Raw genomic sequence first — 24,878 nt, 5'->3', positions numbered from 1 at the left:
CCCTGTTATATAACCAGCCGGTGGTAAACCTCTAAAAACCTGCGGGTAAGTTAATTAGCGATGGTTTTCTCCCCCGGGATGACGATGGAGGTTGGCCGGCCGAGCAGCTCTGCAGACCGGCTGCTGCCTCTGTGATGTCACGGTCGTTGCGGAGCTTCACTTCTCCGAAAAACATCGGAGCAAACTTCTAAACAGCCGTCATTTGGATCAACTGGCCTTATATTTGGGATCTAAACAGTTACTTTCTCACATGAAAAATGTTAAAACTTAATAAAGTTACAAAATTACAGCGCTAGAGCGAGAAATAAAACAGCTTTTCTCCTGTTTTACAGCTACCGCTACCGGTTGCCGCAGAATGCATTCTGGGAAACTTGTATACTGTTACTGCGGTGCGAACGGTGTCGGTCTGCTGAAGTAACAGACTGAATCCCACATTCAGTCTGTATACAGTACATAGCTACTAACGCAGTATGTAGCTAGTAGGCATTACGGTAGTACGCGGTTTTGAAAACAGCCACGGTGTCAGTAAAGGGTTGCATGACATCACAGCATCGCTCAAGGAGTTCAGGTTGGTTTCCTGGTCGAAGGCGGAGCCAGATGTTCCCTCCTCTGTTCGAAACTTGGAATAAAAAGAATGATCTTCTCTTTCTTTTTTTAGTTTGCAAGTCGTAAAAGAATTATAGACAGTCTCAAAAAATGGTTGTTAAGAAAACCTGAACCCTGAGATGGATCATCATCATCATTATCATCTGTACATATAATAAAAAATATGAATGTGATGAATTTTGATTTGTTATTGAACAATGAATGTATAAGGTTATAGATCAGAGCCATTGTCTCTCAAACACACACACACACACACACACACACACACACACACACACACACACACACACACACACACACACACACACACACACACACACACACACACACACAGTCCAGTTGTTCGATCTGCAGCACGAGCCTCTCGCACTTTTTGACTAATTGAATAGAAAACAGCTTTAGCCTGCTGCCTGTCGATTAATATGTGTGTGTGTGTGTGTGTGTGTGTGTGTGTGTGTGTGTGTGTGTGTGTGTGTGTGTGTGTGTGTGTGTGTGTGTGTGTGTGTGTGGACATGGAGGGGGAATCCCTTTAGGTTGAGTGAGCCGCCGGGTCGAGTCAGAATGAAGCTAATGAGATTAGTCAGAAAAAGTCGGGGAATTAAAATGTGCACTGAGCTCTTTGGGAAGCTGATTTAATCAGAGGTCTTTGAACGCAGCGCGGCTCAGCTCAGCCCTGATAAGACGCCGTGGCGACGGGCACAACGAGGTCGTTGACTGAGGGCCAAGCGAGGACGCGATGACATCACGTGTCAGAAGGAGAAACACATGCAGCACCTGAACGCAGCATTATTATTATTATTATTAAAGGGTTAGTTCAGCATTTTGGCAAATTGGCCCATTGTCATAATCCCTATAGTCATAGCAGTAGGTTTGTTACCTTTAATTGTCGGTGCAAGCTGTTTTTAGAACGGCGGAGCCGAGCCGTGAGCTGCTCAGAGCTACGCTACGGAGGCTCATTATGGGATTTCTTGGTGACTGCTTGATGAAAAACTGTCCCTGAAGGCAATGCGCATCAGTGGTTTTGCATGAGATGTAGATGCAGCAGATCCATCGTATCGAGAAAAACATGTGATGAACTGTTAAAACTCTGTCTGGGAGAATTTTGTAAAGTTAGCTGCACAATATGTAACTAACACTCTGCCATGAGAACACACGATGCTGATCACAACTTATTGCTATGATATAATATTGTTATTGTGGTTTTTCATTTCTTTATTTTATGTGTTAATATTATTATCATCATCATTTAATATGAACTGTATATATATTTTTCATTATATAACAACTTAACTAATGACACAAAATCTGTGTATAAGAGAGAGAGAAAGAACCTCATCAGCACACACACATGCATAGGGTATACAGTATAAATGTATTTCTACTTCTTTTTCTTTTTGTATATATTTGATTCTGTGAGTTGTATTTGTTTTGTTTCATTGATTCTTGATGCTTTGGCAACATAGTTCTTCTAACATTCATGACAATAAAGCAAATTTGAATTTGAATTTGAGAGAGAGAGAGAGAGAGAGAGAGTGATGAGGAAGAGGAGGAGAGGAGGATGTACAGAGAGAGAAAGAGAGATGGAGGAAGAGGAGGAGAGGAAGAGGAGGAGAGGAGGATGTACAGAGAGAGAAAGAGAGAGAGAGTGTGTGATGGAGGAAGAGGAGGAGAGGAAGATGAGGAGAGGAAGAGGAGGAGAGGACATCTGCTGTTGGCTTCAGGCTCTGAGTCGATGCCAGAGATGAGGTCAGACTGACCGACCACTGCTCCTCCTCACTGAGTCCTCTCACAGGAGGAGGAGGAGGAGGAGGAGGAGAGGAAGAGGAGGAGGATGAGAGGAGAGGAAGAGGAGGGGGAGGAGGAGAGGAGGATGGAGGAGAGGAGAGGAGGAGGAGAAAAGGAAAGGAGGAAAGAAGGAGGGGGAGAGGAGGAGGAAGAAGCAATAGGAGCAGGCCCGTGCAGAGACCTTTGGAGGGGCAGGTGCTCAAAAGAAAAGGCATATATATATATATAGTTCAGTTCAGTTCAGTTTATTTCATGTCCCCAAATAGTCTACTTGCCAAAAATGAGTACCCGGAAATGTTGAGTACCCCAAAGTTTTATGTTAGAAATAGATAGTATGGGTCCCCAGTATTCAGAAACTGCCGGATGCTAACTTATATATATTGGGCAATTAGCACAATTGGGTTCTGTTTAGTGAGTGAGCAGCTCTATCAGGTGAGCTATACATCAGCCATGTAGCCATGTTGTGTCTGCTGTCTTTAAGAGTTGGCCGGCGGTAAAACAGCTGGTACCAACCGACTTTGATCTTGATCACATCAGCAGGACTGCATCTTCACGCAGCGGTCGCAGTCACCTCAGTCTTGGTCCGACCGTTGTGGCATTTGCCCACATCCTCCTATGGCCAGTCCGTCACTACTGCCGTTTCATAGCGTAAATGCAAAATTGTTGCTGTAACGTGTGATGTCGGATTTTGGGCCGAGTCCGTCTCTCGCTGCTGCGGGGGCACGGCGCGGCGGGGGCACGGCGGGGCACGTCTCGATGGATGATGTTACCCATGTTACCAAGTTGAGCCAGGTCATTTCATTTAGGCTACATACATTATTATTATTATTTGTTCAATGTTATTGTTGAAGGGCTACTGACAGGAGGAGGAGAAGAGGAGGATGAGCAGGAGGAGAAAGATGATGATGAAGAGTAAAACTCACTATGACGTCATTCATCGTCTCCTCTGATTCACACTGTTGTTGTTGTTGTTGTTGTTGCTGTTGACGACCTGAGTAGTGACATCATCACCTCCACAAGGTCGTTGAGCCTGAGGCCTCAAATCACACTGATCAGAGACACAGCACAATTCTACCTGTTAAACTAAAGCTGTGTGTGTGTGTGTGTGTGTGTGTGTGTGTCGATGTGTGTGTGTGTGTGTGTGTGTGTGTGTGTGTGTGTCTGTGTGTGTGTCACCGCCTCACATATCATAAATACTTCTCTTTGTGTGAAGCAAAAAAGAAGGAGAAGGAGATTTTTATTATTCTTTTGAGAATACAAAACTCATTACTCCTGATCCCTCAGAGGCTCCACAAACACACCGGAGCAGAGCATGCAGCTTGGTCATATTTATTATATATTTATATTTATATATATATAGATGTGTGTGTGTGTGTGTCCAGATGTATGTGTGTGTGTCCTCCCTGAGATCCAGCAGATTACCGTCACCTGTGGTTGTGCTGCCACAAAGCCGGGCCTGTCAGCCTCCAATTACAGCTCCCCGGCCGCCCATAAAGCTCCCAGCATGAAAGGAAAGGTGAGATCGTCTCTTTATAGGAACCTGAGGAGGAAAATGACTCTCCCTCTCTCCCTCTTTTACCCTCCCTCTCTCCCTCTTTTATCCATCTCAGTCCTTATAATATCAGGCAGATTTCACATCTTTCATATAAAGTGCCCTTGACCTTCAAGCAATACGAGGGGCTTGATAGAGCATCATAATGGGGCTCTATAACTTTCCGTGTGGTTGAGCAGAGCGGAGCGGAGCGGAGCACTGCGGGCTGCTAGCGCGGCAGCTTGCTACAGATTAGCTGTTAAAGTGTGTTGCCATAACTGGCTGAGCCCATAAAACACATAAAACACAGCAGGTCGGGGCACAAAGTCAGTCAGGATGCTGCTGCTGGAGAAGGGACAAGAAAGAAAGAAAGAAAGAAAGAAAGAGAGGAAAACACCAAACATTAAAGCATGAAGGTGCTTTTATTCTTCCTTTAAAAAGCTGATTTGCTGGACTATTTGACTTTTTCCTGTTGTCACATCCTCTTTTTCACCCTGGAGATGTTTTATAACGGCTGGTATTTCCTTCTTTTCTTTTTTTTTTAATCATTCCGCGGTCTATAAACTTGGCTCTTAAAGTTCACATCACAACACCGGGGTCAAAATGTTGCTGTGGATTTATTTTCAGCTCCTAGTTTCTTGTTGTGTCTCTTGAAGTGACATCATCACATGCTTGGCAAACAACAGCACGGGCAAATTATTTTTCATAAAGGAAACTAATCTACGATGAGTTTTGTTTCTGCTCCATCATCTCCATCTGATCCGGTTGGTTCTGGTTTCACACCAAAGAACTGTTGATGACATGTTGACATCCTGTCCTCATCACCGACCTTGACAGGCGTCGCTACGTCACCACAGCTCTCCTCAGATTAGCTCGATAGCAAAGTAGCTAGTATCTAGTAAAATTGAACCAACAACAATAATAAAAGTTGTTGGATTGTGTATTTGATGAATTTGATGAGGGAAACCAAGAAATCCCATAATGAGCCTCCGTAGCGTAGCTCTGAGCAGCTCACGGCTCTGCTCCGCTGTTCTAAAAACAGCTTGCACCGACAATTAAAGGTAACGGACCTACTGCTATATAGACTATAGGGATTATGGCAATGGGCCAATTTGCCAAGATGTTGAACTATCCCTTTAAGAAGCACCTCACCTTTTGTTTAATTATCTACCCAATGATTAAACAAGACAGTTCCAGCAGCAGGTTTCTGTTTTTAATCACCTCGTCTTTGACAAACCGAGCACCCAACACCAGTCCAGCACCTCACACTAATGCTGTTTACATGTTTTTATTTGCCCTAAAGGTGAAAAAACCAAATGCAGCATCAGAAAACCAGATGTCATAAACATCTTTATCTGTGTGGACTCTCTTTCATTGACCACACAGGAGGATGGATAATAAGGAAAAAGGACAACAGCTACTCATCCCTGGAAGCCTCTGCATTAGTTTATTCCTAAAAAACTGCCATAAACAATCCGTCACCTACAGTAACTCGGGTAATTCACGTCATCTGGAGTCAGGAAAAGCCTGGAGGCGATATCCACTCAGCTTTCCAAGGCCGAGCGCCGCTCCAAACCGACCAATTTAGGAGCGAAATCCGACAGAACACACGGCAGCACGAAGCACTTTGTGCATACTGATCAGCCCACTCTGTGGCCAGCTGTTCCCAGAGCTGCCCAGAGGTAAAGAAAACCAACTCATTAGGAATTCACATCGGGGCTGAGTCAGGAGGAGAAAACAGTAGGTCTGATTTAAAAACAGAATTATTACTGCTGAATAAAAAACAACAACATCTCCCCAGTGAAGTGGAGGTGAAGGAGAGAAGCTGTCAGGAGGCAGAGAAGACAGAGACGGATACAAACTGATGTCCAGATTCACACCATGAACGTCTCAACAACATGTGGAAGCTGGAATTTACTACGAGCCCTGAACATGCATCAGAGAAAACAAGTGATGTTTAAATCTTCATCAGATGCAGCGGCTTTAAAGGGATAGTTCACAGCAAATTCAAATTTCACTCATTATCTACTCACCCTCATGTGGACTAAGGGCTGGGAGAAGTTTCAGAGTCCTCCGTGCCTTCTCTGAGTTACGGGGGGGGGGGGGGTCCATGCAGCAGTATTTGTCCATATAATGGTTGTGAATGGATACCAACTTTCTTCGTCCAAAAAGACACACCAAAAAACATCCAAATACCTCCATACTGCTCGTCTGTAATGTCCCTCTGGTATTGAAGCCCCGACATGAGAAATTGTTCCGCCGGTCGACACAGGAAGAGCAGTGAACTGAGACACTGGGAGCTTCCGCTTCAAACTTAAAGCTTAAATTATAGACTTATTTAATTTTTTTCGGAACAATTTCTCATGTCGGGGCTTCAATACAAGAGGGACATTACAGATGAGCACTATGGAGGTATTTGGATGTTTTTTGGTGTGTCTTTTTGGACAAAGAAAGTTGGTATCCAATCTCACAGCTCTTAGTTGACATGAGGGTGAGTAGATAATGAGTGAAATTTGAATTTTGGGTGAACTATCCCTTTAAATCTGGTTTTATCATGAGCTCTGATTTACCACATTCACCTGAGCCAGGAAATATTTTCCAAACTTAGATCAATAGAGACGACTGATGATCCGATGAAGCCTATTGGCTATAAGACATTTTCATTTGTCCAACAGCTGAACAGGAAAATACAGAAAACAGTCAAACCACACAATGGATTTGAGCTGTAGTCAAATATTAATCAATACTCACGTCTGAAGCCCAGAGCTCATCTGTATTATTCATGTCGTGTTACCTTCAACTTCACATGCATTGATTTACACGTTGGCTACGCTACCTTTTTCTTTTTTAAAGCTTAAGCTTAAAACTCTTTTCACACAATCACACAGGCATCAAGATGAACCAGAGACTAGAGCAGGGGACAGGGGACCGGTACCGGGCCGTGGATCGTTTAGTGATCATTTATAATCGTTTATTTGATCTAATTTACACTTCCGGATGTTTTATTTTGGAAATTTGCCATTTTCCATCGATGCCTCTTCCTCCTCCTTTCAGCACTGTGCAGTAGACAGGCAGGTCCACAAGCTTAAAAGAATAAAAAAACACATGTCGGCTGGAAAGACTCAATAATGAGACGACTGTCAACAAAAATAAAACTGTTTTAAAAGAAAAACCAGGAGTCCTACCTGTATTTAAAGGGATACTTCACCCAAAATCGATAATTCACCAACCATCTACTCACCGTCACGCCAAGGAAGAGTTTGGAGAACTTTCAGAGTCATCAAAACTCTTTAGGAGTTGCAACAGGTTTTCATATAATGGCGGCAGATAGAGTTCACTTTTGAATGGTCCAAAACACACACTATGAAACATCCAGATACCTCCATACTGCTCGTCTGTACTGACCCAAGTGTCCTGAAGCTGCCACATGGAAAAGTTGTTTGGAAAACATTAATGTGATCTCTGTTTTTATCCTTGTTGTAGCAGTAGCTCCCAGTGGCTCTGTTGATGTCTGTGCACATGCGTGAGATTTGCTGCCAGATGTTCGTTGTAAACCATTGGATGTTTGATGTGAACACAGAAGAACATCTTGCAGCAAATATCACACAGCCACTGGGAGCTACTTGTATCTGGATGAAGCCCTGAAATGCGAAATTGTCCCGAAAAAAAATTAAATAAGTCTATATTTCAAGCTTCGTCAAATTTGTCAAAATTCGTCAAATTTGGACGAACTGGGAAGAGGAGCTTTGAGAAGCTTCCGCTACAAAACAAGCTTGAAATATAGACTTATTTAATTTTTTTCGGGACAATTTCTCATTTCGGGGCTTCAATACAAGACGGACATTACATACGAGCAGCATGGAGGTATTTGGATGTTTTTTGGTGTGTCTTTTTGTTACAAAGACAGTTGGTATCCATTTGCAACCGTTATATGGACATGCACTGCTACGCCGAGACCCCCTGTAACTCAGAGAAGCCACGGAGGACTCTGAAACTTCTCCCAGCCCTTAGTCCACATAAGGGGGAGGAGATAATGAGTGAATTATCGATTTTGGGTGAAGTATCCCTTTAACTTGCAGGTTCATTGCATCTTGTAGAGCAGTTATCTACTTGGCATCTTGTTGTGTTTATGTTGTTCGTTGTCTTGTAACTGTTCGTGGCAGACAAAGTGTAACAGCCTCGTGGGTTTTGGTTGTTTTTAGCTCCGCCTCCCGTTCCCCAGAGGTTTACATGACGTGACGTGATTGGTTCTTCAGGTCTTCCTGTTACTTCGGTGACATTGGATGGATTTTTTTTCTTTCTTTCTTTCTTTCTTTCTTTCTTTCTTTCTTTCTTTCTTTCTTTCTTTCTTTCTTTCTTTCTTTCTTTCTTTCTTTCTCCTTTTCTCTCTTTTTTTCTTGTTTATGAATGTATCAAGATGCCTCTGGTACCCATTACATGACTGTATGTTTTTTTTTAAATATGTATACCTGATGTTATGTCATGTTGCTGTAGCCTAATCATAGCATGCTTGTGCACTTGTACATTTTTTCTTTTCAAATTGTGTATTCTATAATTATGCAACTTTATTGAATATTGTGCACTTGTGCGTGTATATTTTGTCACATGATCAGTCAGGTGACTCACCATGTGGGTATATTAGAGGCCTGCTTTCCCTCCTGTTTCAGTCTGAGGAAGGGTTTCTTACCTGAAACGTCACTCCTCCTTTTGGGTGATAATACATTATTGCTCTGGAGCTTTTGTTGGTGTGCAGACTTTCCTTTTTCCTTATCATTTACTTACTTTGTCCGGCACCCAGCGTTTATACTTAGGGATGTGCATGCTTTTTCTATTGGTTCTTCAGGTCTGTGACATATGAAACTCTGTGTTTGCTGGTGCAAAGCCAAGGCTGGACGAAGAGACAGAGAGGTAGAGAGGTAGAGAGGTAGAGAGGTAGAGTTGGTGTCAGACGGTCGTAGACAGTCGCAGCACATTGATATTCACGGCTGCTCTCGGCTCAGACATCCATCGCTGCCTCCTCGTCTTTACATCACATTTGCCCTTCAGCGCAGCAAATGCCTCACACACAGCTGGTGGAAACTGCACATCTGCTCACACACACAGGAGCTGGACAGTGTGTGTGTGTGTCTGTGTGTGTGTGTGTGTGTGTGTGATCGTTCACTATCCCGCTGAGCTGCAGCAAAAACAAGCTTTTTTTAATTGCTACACGGGCGAATCAGATGTTTCATTTTCACTTTATGTGCATCGTTATAACTTTGGGTCATGAGTTCACTGCATTATTGATGGCTTGTGTTACAGCTTCTGCAGCATTTCCATATTATTATTAATGTCAGTGGTCGTAGACTGGAACGGGCTCGGAGAGAGAGGGAGAGAGAGAGAGAGACAGGAGCTGATGCAACCGGAGCATCATCGCTCCGCTTCAATCCGCCCGGCTCACGGGACACGGACTCAAACCACGGAGTTAGACTGAAAACTGGACCTGAACTCTGATTCCACTTCATTTATCACAAGAAGTTTTGAAGAGCATGCAGGCTGTTTGATAATATGGTGGAAAGTCAGAATATGTCAAGGCTGATTAAATCATTTAAAAGTTTATAAAGTAAAACATAGATCAAGGCATAAATAAATGAAGAAATAAATACTGAACTCTCCTCTTCATCTTCTGCGCTTTTATTTTGAAGGGTCGATCCATGAGAAGATCTAAAAAAAAAACATCTCAGTGTAGTTTTCCATCTCCTCTCTCTTTCAGCTTCTCTCTGCAGCTCTAGTAACAACAGGTCGGTGTCAGCCAATCAGAAGAGAGGAGGAGGAGACTCTGAGCCTCTCTTCTGATTGGCTGACTGTTTCCTAAAGTGATCCAATTAAAAAAGTAGAGCAGATTTCAGAATAAAACACTCAGAGAAACCAAATCCTGCAAAGTTGTTGTTGGATGGACGGTGGGTCCAGGTGGTGAGGGGGCGGGGCTTAGTTGTGACATCACAAAGTGTTTTTTTAATACAACACCTTTATACTGTATGGAGCTTTAATACAAAGGTCTACCTTTATTTTGAAGGAGCTTTAACACAAACTTCTACCTTTATTTTGAAGGAGCTTTAACACAAACTTCTACCTTTATTTTGAAGGAGCTTTAATACAAACGTCTACCTTTATTTTGAAGGAGCTTTAACACAAACTTCTACCTTTATTTTGAAGGAGCTTTAACACAAACTTCTACCTTTATTTTGAAGGAGCTTTAATACAAACGTCTACCTTTATTTTGAAGGAGCTTTAACACAAACTTCTACCTTTATTTTGAAGGAGCTTTAACACAAACTTCTACCTTTATTTTGAAGGAGCTTTAACACAAACTTCTACCTTTATTTTGAAGGAGCTTTAACACAAACTTCTACCTTTATTTTGAAGGAGCTTTACCACAAATGTCTAACTTTCTACTGTATAGAGGTTTGATAGAAACACATTCGAAAGACTTTGATACTTTTAATAGTTTTAAATTCACATTTTTCCCATAAAACTTTGACTGATCGATCACTGTTGTAAAATAGTAACTTAATATAACAAATAAAAGACAGTGACTCCACCCACAGGTGATAAAACTCAGTTCTTGCAGCTCCAGCAGAGAGAAATCTGCATTTACTCAGGTTCAAACATTTCACAGTGTGAAAGTGGAGCCTGAAAACGCTGGTTAAGATGCAGCAGAACAAAAGAGATGGAGGGAGGGAGGGGTGGGGATGGGGATGGGGATGGGGGGGCATTATGTGGCAGGAAGTGCAGCCTCCGTCCCTTATGAGCCTTAAAATTACATACGAGGGGATAAACATGGGAGCCAGGGGCCGTTGGATGTTAATTCAAGCTTTACATGAGCACATTACAGCAGAATTTGGACATTAACCAGGGGAGAGCTTCTTCCCAGAATGCATCATAAACCAAGTGGAGCAGAGAGAGAGCAGCGTGTTGGATGCTGGATGAGGAGCGTTAGAAGATAATCCTCTAACAGAGACCGAGGTTTTAACCTTTAACTGGCTCCAACATCCCAGAGACCCAGAGAGACGACGTCGTCACGGTGAAACACCAGGAAGCTGCTGCAGCTCTCAGCCAATGAGGTGACCATGTGACAGATTCTGTCAGCACGGTGCAATATTAAAGAAGTTGTAACATCGAAACATCGATTCACTGATCAACGGTTCAGCAGCATCGATCCAAAATGAAAACATCCATCAGACATTTTAAACATAAACTGGCTTTGTGGTTTATAGTCACTCTATTTATTACTTTGTTGTGTATTTGCTGTATTTTATTATTTTTATCTTTTATTCTTGATCTTGTCTTGTCATTTATTACTACACCAGGGTTCCTCTTTACTCCTTTTTATTGTTATTTCACTGATTGTGTTTATCTCTGTTCTTGATGTTTTATTATTTGAATTCCTCATATTTTAATGATACACTGGTCTTCAAGTCCTTTTTGATTTTGAATCACATTTGATTTGATTTGATTGGTTTGATTGATTGATTAGCATTTGTACTGTAATTATTTTGAAAATCCACCAGCTCCTCTGTGTGTGTAGATAATTAATAAGGTTTTAAACAAGAGGAAGGTTAAACTCTGACTGTATCTTCAGTTTTATTTCACAGAAGTGTAAAGATCAATACATTTAAATGTGGCACTTTATTATGAACAGGAAGTCTAGTTTTATTTCAGTTTTGTTTGTTTTATAAAGATTGTTTTCCATTTCAATGATGTTTTAGTCGCTCATTTTGTTTCAACTGGTTCAGTTCAGTTCAGCTTCATGTTGCTTTAGATTTGTCATTTAAACTGCAACAGTTTTTCTTCTGGTTTGTTTGTATCTAACTGCTCAGGTGTGATGTCACGGTGATGTCACGGTGATGTCACGGTCCAACGAGCAGGTAGAGGAGCCGGACTCAGGACTTTGATTCTGATCTGGGGTCAGTTTCATGATCCAGAGTTTTACATCATCGACCTTCATCATCAGCAGGTTTCATCATATCTCCACTTCACGACCATCTGAGATTAACAGCAGGTGTGTGTGTGTGTGTGTGTGTGTGTGTGTGTGTGTGTGTGTGTGTGTGTGTGTGTGTGTGTGTGTGTGACCCTGACCTCTGACCAGGCCTCATGTCTCTCCCTGTATCCAGGTAACCGAGTCATTTCAGAGGCCGTTACCTTCATCCCTCTGTACAACGACCTCTGACCCCGTGATGTGGTGGACGAGAGAGTGTGTGTGTGTGTGTGTGTGTGTGTGTGTGTGTGTGTGTGTGTGTGTGTGTGTGTGTGTGTGTGTGTGTGCAATTAAAGGAGCAACTGGAACAAAACGAAACTCAAAGTCGCCAAATATGAATAAAAACAAAGAATAAAAGCTGAGAACTGACCTCACCTTTATCACATTATACAACCATGATAGTTACAAATGTGTGTGTGTGTGTGTGTGTGTGTGTGTGTGTGTGTGTGTGTGTGGGAGTTAAGTCGTGTCCTGACTCTATTCCACTGGGAGGAAAGTGCCAGATTAACATCCAGTGTAATCCTGCTGAACAGGGTCAACAGCAGGGCACACACACACACACACACACACACACACACACAATATTTATGTATCTGACACACATGTATACACACTGTCATCCAAATCTCACACATACAAACACGATCCCAGGCTCTCACATCGACCTTGGCTCAGTACGAGAGAGAGAGAGTGTGTGTGTCCCTGTGTGTGTGTGTGTGTCCGTGTGTGTGTGTGTGTGTGTGTGTGGATAAGCTCGAGGTCATTCACACATGAGAAGCTCAGAGGCTCCAGGCATCTGAGTTCCTCTTCGTTGTTCAGTCACAGTTTCACTTTTTGTCAGTTAGCAGCTATTGGTTTATGTGTATTTATGTCCATTAAAGCAGAAGTAAGCTATGTTTTTGTGTTAATATAAGTCTTAAATAGTTGTATTGGACCGAAACACGGGTCTGTCAGTCACTCTGCTCTGCTCTGAGCCCAGGAGAAAACTTTCCTTCCTCCTACATCCTACAACCTTTATCCAATGAGGAGAGAGAACGGCATAAAGGGGCAGTCCTCTCTGTGTGTGCAGCCAAGGGATGCGCGTGAATGTGGTGACGTAGGGACGAGGACCAATAGATCCATGACGAGGGCGGGGGCTGCTAACTCCATCGGCTGACAAGACGTTATGGTGCGTTCAAGGCAACTCGTAACTCGTGTTTTTCCGACCGTGAAGTGGTACCAGTTCGATCTGGTACGAGTTCACCGGTCAGAAGTTACGAGTGGCCGTTATAGTGACTTTCACAGGTAAAACAGGTCGGAGAAACACGAGTGGGTTGCCTGGAACGCTACAAAGTCCTAAGTCGTGACTTGAAGCTGTAATTTACGGTTTCAAAAGCCTGCTTGGAACGCAGCATTAGCCAAAACCACCGGATCGCTTACTTCTGCTTTAAGTTTATGTTGGGTCTGACTTTTACTTTGACTATAGGCCTGTGAGTTGTGCCATCCATGATTATCTATGATCTATGATCATTTTCGAGGGGGTCCATATTAACAACAAAGATACAAAACATAAGTTCAGTCATAGTACAGGTTCATAGTAGAAAACTAACAAAAAAACATGATACAATATAGTAGGGCTGCGCGGTATTTGCGGTAAACAAAAACGGTGCTACGTCCGTGATTTGGACTCGCTTCGGCTGTAAAGCTACAGGTGGTAAGGTGACGAAAGTGAAAGTAAAGTCCACGACGTTATGAACCTCCTACTGTATCCATAGCAACCGGAGACTCCAAAACGATCTCACATCTCGCTCACCATGAAACACACTCTTCTTGTGTGTGTGTGTGTGTGTGTGTGTGTCGGATGTTGAGTAGAAACAGATCATTTGCAAGATGTGTCCAGTGACAGTGACAGCAAACAAAGGCAACATGAGCAATTTATTTGACCATTCATGACTTTGTTATTCGTGTTCGTTTGCACTATTTGCACCATAAAGTGCTGGTTTTAATTTTGAGTTTGGAGATCTGCTTTCTGCACAATAAATCCTCTAAAATATTTTTTTAATCAGTTTATGCTAAGGGACCACAAAACCCATTCAGAAACACGTCCATTATAATTTTTACACAATTTATACCATGATATATACCGTTACCGTGAAGGGATTCGATTTATACCGTGATAGGAATTTTAGGTCAAACCGCCCAGTCCTATGATGTAGAGACACAACACACCGATTCACACACGCTCACACACTACAATGCTCCATCGATCCTGACTAGCCCATCCCCTCCCCAAAAGAAAAAACACTCAAGGAAAGTACAGATACTTGAACAATCTACTAATGCACAGTAACAAAGTGTTTCTTCACCTCTGAACAAGACACAAGTCAGATAAAAGATAAAAGAAGGAGGAAGTTGAACTGAGTCGACTCCTGGTCCAGCCCTTCATAACTCCACTATGTGCGTGTGTGTGTGTGTGTTTGGGAGTTTACAATCCGTCCCTTTCACTCCTCTAGCGTGCAGACTGACACAGCGACTGACACGAGACCACAGCTCTACACACACACACACACACAGACACACACACACACACACACACTGGAGCACTCAGCTGGAGTCGACCTGTCGTATATCCAGACTCCATTTGGAGAGCAGCTCTCCTGAGAGGTGAACACACACACACACACACACACACACACACACACACACACACACACACACACACACACACACACACACACACACACACACACACACACACACACACACACACACACACACACACACAGTCACGCAGCCCTTTGCAGAGGGGTTAACATACCGCCAACAGGCACTGTGGTGACCTTTGACCTCCACTAATGCTGTCTGGAGGGGAGGGGGGAGGGGGGAGGTAATGGGTGAGAAAAATGCTCACACATGAACCTGACCTCTGGGTTTCAGCCTCTCTCTCTCTCTCTGCATTTATCAAACAAAGAGAAGCTCTCACACACACACACACACACACACACACACACACACACACACACACACACACACACACACACACACACACACACACACACACACACACACACACACACACACACACGCACACACACACACACACACACTGTAGAGTCGCGTGAACGGAGGAGGAAACGTCACGAAACGGACGAGTCTTCAAACTGAAAACGTGTCGTCAGCTCGTCGACGGATCCTAAAAACCAAACCAGTCTCAACGATCACACACACACACACACACACACACACACACACACAGACACACAGACACACACATGATCGATAATTAGTGAATATAACATCACATTAAACCGCACGGTGTTAGACGTGATGTCAGTTTTAAGGATTCGTCACGTAAATGCCTGCGAGGCTTTGGAGACTAATTACACCGAGGACAGTAGGACCATGTGGAGACACCCACACATGTTCTTGATCAAGCTTTGATTTGATTGGACGGCTTGGTTATTTTATTTTATTGATATGTTTTTACATTTTTTTATGTGATGTTGTGCTATTTTTATTGTCCTATTACATCACTCTACACTTTTATTGTAAAGCACTTTGTGATTTTATATGTGAAAACCGCTATAGAAAGATTACGACGGAGTATTAGGGCCACATTGACAAATAAAAAAATCACAAATCAAAATGTACGACTTTATTCTCGTAATGTTATGACTTTATTCTCGTAGGAAATGCACGACTTTATTCTCGTAAATTTACAGCTTTTTAATTCCCCTCAGGAAGGCGCTATAGAGCTGCCAAAACTACGAAAAATATTTTTAAGAAATAATTCATACCGCATGCAATCACAATATTAAATTCATAAATGCAATTCAGGACACTTTGGAGCTATGTATATCACCTTTTTACTCTTTTATTCTTTTACTCTTTTGCTATGCTATTTATTGTGTGTTATTGTATTGTATTTTATGTGGTCTTATGCGTACTGTAAGTGGTGAAGCCAAAGATAAATTTCCACATTGTGGACAATAAAGATATTGAATTGAATTGAATTGACTTTATTCTCGTAAATGTACGACTTTATTCTCGAAGTCTGTGTTTTGTTTTGTTTTTCTCAATGTGGCCCTAATACTCCGTCGTAAAAGATAGATTAGTTATTTACTCCTGTAAAACCATATAAATACAAATTAAATCAAGGTAAAACATCACTTAAAGAGTAAATTAGACAATGTAAAATATACTTTTGTTGTTGTGTTTGTTATTTTTTTCTTATTTTAATTCTGATGTTCAAAAATCATCCTTATATGGTGTGTCTGTGAGTTTATACATTCATGTACCTATGTCTCTTCTGTAAAACATGACTTATCTCACCGTCACTAACTGTAAATTGTTGCTTCGCACCACAAACATCCTGTAAGAGCTTCTGTTAATAAAAACAAACCTTTAAAATAAAAATAAAATAGTAAATTAGACTCAGTCTCATCAGCAAAACAAACACAGACACAATAAGTAGAGGACCTAGGACGGCGCCCTGTGGGACGCCGCGAGAGAAAATTCATTAGTTTAACCAAACAGATCGTGGCTCTTTGTGATGACGGCGTGAGCAGTTCAGGTTCAGTGGGATAAATGATCATCACATAGTTCAGACTGTTTTGTCCACCAGGTCACGATTCACTCTGTCAAAGGTCAAAGGTCAAACCACAGCGAGGACAGAGCTGCAGACCGTCCGCTGGCCCGGGTGTTGAGTTGAGTGAACAGCAGCAAAGAACACACACACACAGAGACACACACACACAGACACACACACACTGACCCGGTGACATTTACACACAGCCGTACATGCGCTGACCCCTCAGACGATGACCTCACAGAGCGACCGGCCTCGTCCAATCATCAGAGGCACACCTGCTGTCTGACCTTTCCTGTCCTCCCTCGGCCTCATTGATCTCCTTTCATTTCACACACCAAAGACTCAGAGCAGCTCAGAGCTCCAACACCAACAACACTTCTACAGCAGCTGCAGCACGTTCCCTCATTCCCACCTCAGCATCAGCATCTGGATCAGCATCAGCTTCTGGATCAGCGTCTGGTCTCCGCAAACCGCAAACGTGTGTTATGGCCTTACAAATGTATAATTATTAATGTGAATTGAATGTGTCTTTGGTTTTTTGGTGCTATCGCAAATGTGTGTATTGTTCTACAAATGTATATTTATTAATATGTCTTTGGTATTTTACCTCATTGTTGCTTTTTTTTTTTTTTTAAGGTTGCCTTTTATCATCAGGCAGAGGGACTGGCGATGAAAACTATGGGGTGAAATTACTGCCAAAACCCCACAAACCCGCAAAGCATGTTTTACTCACGCCCAACAATTCACAAACAAACTCAGTGTGTTTTGCAAATACAAAACATCATTCACAAACTAATGCATTTTGTTTCACAAATAAGAAATGCACCTATCGAATAAATACACCATGCTTCAGAAACAAAAAACATATTTCTTCAAGTAAAAGGAAAAAAATCCTTCAAGTATAAAAACACAATTCTACAACTACAACTACAATTCTACAACTACAAACACAATTTTACAACTACAACTACAATTCTACAACTACAAACACAATTCTACAACTACAACTACAATTCTGCAACTACAACTACAATTCTACAACTATGGAACTGTCACGTGACTTTTGGCAGTAATATTCCACCCTCCGCGCTGATCCACACACTTGCACTCACAGCCAGACCTGTAATTCACCCTCCACAACAACAGGTGGTGCTGCTGAGTCAATAGGCCTATGTCACGGCACAGCTCATAGCCCGAAGTGCAGTGTACCTGCTCAACCCAAACAGATGACAGATCTCCCAAAAGTGGGGTCCAGACGATGTGGTGCCACTTGAAAACGAACAATAAATAGTTATAATAATTGTTATGGAATTAATATAGGTAGAGTGTGGCGTTTTGTTCATGCAGTTTGTAAACACCGGCAACTTTATGTTGTAACAGACATGAGAGCCGTTGTGGTGGGCTGGGCTCCTGCTAGCACTAGCACTAGCCTCAGCCAGAGCGATAGATATAACATCTTGTAACAATTGTTATATCTATCGCTCTGGCCTCAGCCTCCTCGCACTAGTCCTCACAGTTGAATAAGGTGTGAAACTGACTGCTGATTAATCTGATTCTCCCCCAGCTGCTCCAGGGAAAGCAGCTAAGCAGCTGGGTGTAGCACTGGGTTTTAGCCTCTTCCACCCACTTTGAAGCCGGGTAAGCCTACTACTACACCGGCGTCCGGCGAGAGGAGGCTGCCTTAGTTTATTCCGTAACCAGGGTGACTATCGGAGGTGGGTGTACACTGCTCGGCGATTTTGGATCGTTAAAAATCCCTGGTAGTCACCCTGGTTATATCCACCACTTCCTGGAGAATGACGCTCCATTCCACCGTTAGCCTGCTGTATTGTTGATAGCATAGACTGGTTGATAGACATTGGCCGTGATGACTTTATTTATAATCATCACGTAATTTTAATGAGAACAATACGGACGAGGTTTTAGCTTTACTCTGATGTTAATTAAGTCTATAAAACGAATTGTTGACCAAACATTTTAGATTAGCTGGGCTAACCGTTAGCTGTTAGCCGTTAGCAATGTCAATAAACAATAACTCAATAAACGGCCCATGAAAAAAATATTATTTTCCAGCGGATATCCTAGTTCCAACATGACTGAGCTAACTGGAGTAGTTTCATGTCGTGTCCCACAACGGGAGGGTTTTGACAGCTGACGTCCTGATGTTAGTTTGCTGCTGCTGTCAACTTAGCTGTCAGCAGCAGCAAAGCTAACAACTATGACAACCATGACTAATTACAAAAACGTGCACACAGAATACACAGAAATAGTAATATTTGTTCAATAATTAGTTTTATAAACTTAACAAACATCAGATTTAGTCACAACGGTTTTGGCAGCCCAGAGCCCCCACATTTGGTGCCTACACCAAGCTGGTAGCTAACGCTACCAGCTAGCCGCTAATGCTACCAGTTAGCCGCTCGCTACAATGCTACTAAAACCGTGGTGTGACGCAATGGATCAAGTGGTGGATATATAATAAACTAAGGCAGCCTCCCCTCGCTGGACGCCGGCGTTGTTGTGGTGTACCGGGCTCCAAAGTGGGTGGAAGAGGCTAAAACCCAGTGCTACACCCAGCTGCTTTCCCTGGAGCAGCTGGAGGAGAATCGTACTTCGGGCTATGAGCTGTGCCGTGACATAGGCCTATTGACTCAGCAGCACCACCTGTTGTTGTGGAGGGTGAATTACAGGTCTGGCTGTGAGTGCAAGTGTGTGGATCAGCGCGGAGGGTGGAATATTACTGCCAAAAGTCACGTGACAGTTCCATAGTTGTAGAATTGTAGTTGTAGTTGCAGAATTGTAGTTGTAGTTGTAGAATTGTAGTTGTAGTTGCAGAATTGTAGTTGTAGTTGTAAAATTGTGTTTGTAGTTGTAGAATTGTAGTTGTAGTTGTAGAATTGTGTTTTTATACTTGAAGGATTTTTTTCCTTTTACTTGAAGAAATATGTTTTTTGTTTCTGAAGCATGGTGTATTTATTCGATAGGTACAGTTCTTATTTGTGAAACAAAATGCATTAGTTTGTGAATGATGTTTTGTATTTGCAAAACGCACTGAGTTTGTTTGTGAATTGTTGGGCGTGAGTAAAACATGCTTTGCGGGTTTGTGGGGTTTTGGCAGTAATTTCACCCCATAGAAAACTAGCTTTTTTTTTTTTAGCTAACTCGGGTGCATTTACATTTGTTTTTTACAATGTTTTATTAATGTACATTGTCCCTTGTCAAATAAATTAAACTGAACTAAACTGAACTGAACTCAGACTCTGGTATCGTCCAAATTACCTCCAGGAGAATTCGAATGTATGTTGATTTTTTTTTTTGCCAAAATGCACTTCAACATGGTTTACTTAAAGCTGAGATTAGCTCTAATCAAAGTTTAGTAAAAACCAGATTTAAAAGAAGTACATCCAGGTTTAATTTAAGTCAAACTCTGTTGCACCATTTCAAATTTGACTCTTAGTTTAGTAAAGTGAAGTCTATTTATTCAGACTGAGTTTAATCAACAGGGACAAGTATAGTGTATATCAAACTTAAAACTGAACAAATACATACACACTGTAGTAGTTATGAAGGAATATTATGGCCAGCCAAAAAAAAATTAAAAATCCGGCACAAGAAAAAAAAAAAAAAGGGCCAGGGCCAGGCATAAAAATAAATAAATTGAGAAAATATCAAACTACTATAGTCGGTGGCCATGGCTGCCTCTACAGCCTTGATTAAGCTGTACTTCAGAATCGGCTGAATTGGCCCTATATATGATATTTAATTATTTATTTACTCTTTGGTGAACTTTATGTTTCTCAACTTTTTTTTATTTATGTTTTGCTTCTACAGGAGAGAGAGATCTGACAAATGAAATGCTCTTGTATATGCTTATGCAATGACATTAAACATACACCTACTGTAGCACTAGCTCTCAGTGTTTCCAGCTGACTCAACTCATGTTGTTTGTCCTGGTTGCCGAGTGAACCAGCGTTGGAAATATGATGTTTTTATTACAACAGTCAATTAAGTGTTTTCAAAGGAGTCACTTTTTTTCCTTTGGAATCGAGTTAAATGAAGCAGGAAGTTTTTATTTTCGACCGTTACTCTGCAGGAAGCATCGAATGTTGTTTGTTTCACATCAGTTTGTCACTTTTGACGGGACTGATGCTGAAGTGGGAGGAGTTTATAAACTTCTACATTTCAACCTGTGTCGGCTTCGCTCGTCCTCCATGTTTGATCCTCCAGTCGGAGCTGTGATGTCACGCTTCATGCTCTGTTTACAGCAGCAGCTCAGGCAGAAACAATGTTTGTGTTTTCCACATATTTCACAAACCAAATGTGTGTTTTCAGCAGCACTTTGTGGTGAAGCAGCGGCGGCGGAGAAGGGAGGGAGTGTGTGTGTTGTGTTTCTGCAGAAACCTCAGAAACAAACTTCAGCCTCTTTGTGTCACAGAAACGTCGCCACTAAACACACATACTGTACACACATACACACAGAAAACATCACGGTTGCTAAGAGACAGCATCCTACCTGGAGCCGCCTGCATCTCCGTCAGACCTCCCGTCGCTATCAGAGCCTCCAAGATCCTGATGTGATGCTCCGGGTTCACGTCGGCGCTGTGGACACAAACACGAGTTCATGAGCAGCAGCAACAACGACAACTTTCTTTTCATGACACGTCACATTTATCCCATTTAAAGGTTAGAGCTACGCCTTTTTCATCAAAGCGATTGATTTTTCAAAAATATTATGTCCACAGAACGTCTAGAGGGATGCGGTGTGTTAAGTGTTAAAGCAGAAGTAAGCGATCCGGTGGTTTTGTCTAACTTCCTGTCAGCAGATGGAGTTAGCAGTCCCCGCCCTCGTCCCTACGTCACCACATTCAGGTGCATCCCTTGGCTGCACACACAGAGAGGACCGCCCCTTTATGCCGTTCTCTCTCCTCATTGGATAAAGGTTGTAGGATACAAGGAATGTTTTCTCCTGGGCTCAGAGCAGAGCAGAGTGACTGACAGACCCGTGTTTCAGACCAAACACTCTATAGAAGTGATTGCTGTCGGAAGATATAACTATTTAAGACTTATAGTAACACAAATATTCCGCTTACTTCTGCTTTAATTTTACAGAATTTTTTAAAATAGTATATAAATAATTGTTTTATAAATTTCGACGAGTCCGATATGTATAAATATTTAAATCTGGTTACGTTGGCAACATTAGCATTAAATGATCTCTGTGCAGGGATTGCCAGATCGTGATAAGCTAGCTCTGTGGAGAAAATTGCATTGTGCTAATGCTAATGCTAACTAACGGTCAGCCGGTTTACGGTGCAGGTGTGATGCTGCAGGTTTGTCACGTTCGTCTGCAGGTGAGTTAGTGTGAAATGATTCAGATGTGTTTCCAGTCTGCTGTCAACAACACCGGAGCTGCTGCTCGTTAAATACGGTTAGCATTAGCTTAGCTTTAGCTACTAGCCGCTTGGAGCGAGAGCGGGCGAGCGTGAGTGCGACACCTACTGGCCAGGAGGAATTAAACTTGTAGCTGACACCTTTAAAATCCAAACAACAGGAACGTGTGAATCATCAAATCAAATCATTGAGTGTAAATTAAAGTTTAATGAGTTAATAACGGTCGCTCCGGTTCAGCTGTCATAGCGTGCTGCGATGCACCGCCCGGCGAGGTGGACAGCTTCACACCCTGCTACACAAACAATCACTGACTCACTGCACACACAGACACACACACACATTCCTGTGTAATTTGTGGAAAAGCAGCAGCAGCAGCAGCAGCAGCAGTGTGTGTTGGTGATGTGATTCTCTCTCAGCTCATAAACGGCTTCATGTTGTTGGAGTTCTGCTCAGAGCCAAACGTCTCAGGGAGGGGAGGGGCCGGCGGACAGAACCGGATCAGAACCGGACCAGAGAGAGAGAGTCAGGATGTTTTCTCAGCGAGGCGGGAAAAAACCCTTCCCAACCAGGAACGCTGTGGGACTTTTCGCTGCGGTCAAAATAATCAATGTTTTTTTATTTATTTTTTTACGCAACAAATGGAAAGAATAAAGAAAATGTTTGAGTTTCATCACAGCCGAGTGGGGAAGTACCTGATCATCTGTGGCTTTCATGTTTAGATTCCAACACAGATTTGGTTTGATTTGTCAGACGGAGGCTGTGAAGCACCCTTTTCATTCTTTCTTTCTTTCTTTCTTTCTTTCTTTCTTTCTTTCTTTCTTTCTTTCTTTCTTTCTTTCTTTCTTTCTTTCTTTCCCACAGGAGCTTCATGTAAATAAGCTCTGCCTGTTTCATTTTTCTGCCCCAGTGACACCGGCTCAATCTTCAAACATCGACTGAAGGCAACGCTACAAAAAGGAGAGAAGTTCAACTATAACTCCCAGGATGCATTTCAGAAACAAACATCCGGTCACAGTGTTGAACATCTCCGCGAACAGCGGGCTAAAGCTAAAGCTGTGATCTCATCTCTGGCGCCCCCTGTGGTGACACCTGGTAACTGCAGGCCAGCGACCGTATTTACACAAGTTCCTAAACGCCTCGCGAACTAAAACATTTCATCTATTGGTGCCAAACTCAAGTTAAAAAAAAGTTATTATTTGAGTATTTTCTTCCTGGAAAACAATTTCAAACATTTGATGTTTCTAATTTTCCATACATTTGAAATTGTTTCTTAAATTTTTACACTTGTTATCCAAACTATGAAATCCTGACGGTCATTGTCCTTCATTTTTCTGTTTGTAGCGCCGCATTATGTTATATTGTAATATATTTTCACCTCATGATGCAATAACGCTGCATTTTGTAATAATCTGCCACATTTTGTAATAAAATTCGTAATAGAATTTGCTGCATTTTGTAATAACTTCTTACATAATGCACAAAACTATTACAAAATGCTGTTGTTGCATTTTTTAATGAAGAAAATGTAATAATTTGCATTCAGGAATTTTATGACAAAATGCAGCGTTTTTTTATTACATAATGAGATGAAAATCTAGTAAATCACACAATCCTTAATATTTTAATTTCAATATGTAAACCATGAAACACAACAACTGATGAACTGGATCCTCTCCACGACCTCACAGGAGGCGATGCATTCAAAATAACTTTATAGAAGATTTTTATAAATGAACAGTTCAAACTATGACAAATGTAAAACAAATCTGTGATTAAATGTTAAAAATAACAAATTTCCACTGACACCCAGTTCACGGCTCCGCTGGTGTCGACACAGGCAGAGCAGTGAAATTTGAATTTTGGGTGAACTATCCCTTTAACGAGTAAATGGTTTTGTTTTCCTGGAGCCTCCTGTGTTTCTGGTTCTGGTTCTAGTTCTGGTTGTGATCAGGACTTTACCGGCGGGGAAATTCCTCCCACAGAGACGGGGTTTCCCTCGTCTGACTCAAGATGTTGGAGCAACGTCGGTGTTCCTGTTTCCCAGAAACCGACGCCGTGATAAACACCTGGGCCCAGTTCTGGATAAAAATTATCTGGATTTTGAAATCCCTTTTTTTTTTGCTATCCAAGATCACACAGTCCGTCCAGTTGTTCAAAGCGAAGTAGGATTGGATAAATCTGATACAGATCCAAAATGTTCAAGATGACCGAATCCGGACAATGAGTGCTCTAGATGGGAATGTGCATCACAATAAAGGCTGCCAGAGCCCATCTTGTTGGGCTGTCAAAATAAAAAAAAATAAAAAAGCAAATTGTGAAATTGTGAATATTTCCCCATGTGTTTCAAATTAAAACTTCTAATTTCAAAATTCAAAATTCAAATTTTTAAATTAAAACTTCAAATTTCATTAAATTCAGTTGGTTAACTTTATTTACTAATCACTGTTATGGTTTAAAAATTTGTTGCAAAATATACATCAATAAATGTATATATACTACATAAATATGAATTATTAAAATTAAAATTATTAAAAATGATTAAAATATTGTTTATTCGACCAGTTTGAATTTAATTTAAATCACATTTTGTTCCTGAATCCACCAAACTGCTGGGATCAGAATAATCCTGTTTTTTTGGATCAAAGTATTCCCGATCCTACTAAAAAGTTTTGAACAACACAAACTGAGTGTGAATACCAAGACTGGATCACGTGATCTAATCCGATCTTGAATCCATTTTCAAGATTTGATCCGAGCATTAAAAAGAAAATAGAAAGGCTCGCACACCGCAGGGCTCCTGAATGCAGTCCATTTAATGTCAGGAACAATGTCATGACATTGTTCCTGACATTAAATGGACTGCATTCAGGAAGGCTGCGAGCCTTTCTATTTTCTTTTTAATGCTTGTATGTTTTTGGCTCAGCACCTGCCCAAGCTTTTGGTACGGATGTGCGTGTGACCTTCTCTTTCAAGATTTGATC

General features: G+C 41.8%; 1 protein-coding gene across 1 annotated transcript in view; it reads right to left on the bottom strand.

Moving 5' to 3' along the window:
- Positions 1 to 24,878, bottom strand: part of pik3r3b (phosphoinositide-3-kinase, regulatory subunit 3b (gamma)) — a gene marked incomplete at both ends in the record, with an annotated part of 183,584 nt that overhangs the window by 80,806 nt on the left and 77,900 nt on the right. Inside the window, one exon of the mRNA XM_083969579.1 lies at positions 21,020 to 21,105. Within this exon, the coding sequence (XP_083825705.1) occupies positions 21,020 to 21,105 (86 nt within the window). The remainder of the gene's footprint in view (positions 1 to 21,019; positions 21,106 to 24,878) is intronic.

This window comes from Trachurus trachurus, assembly GCF_905171665.1.
Source record: "Trachurus trachurus genome assembly, chromosome: 4".
Classification (NCBI taxonomy): Eukaryota; Metazoa; Chordata; class Actinopteri; order Carangiformes; family Carangidae; genus Trachurus; species Trachurus trachurus.
Note: the sequence above shows the minus strand (reverse complement) of the source record. Positions and strands in the feature narration are given on the sequence as shown.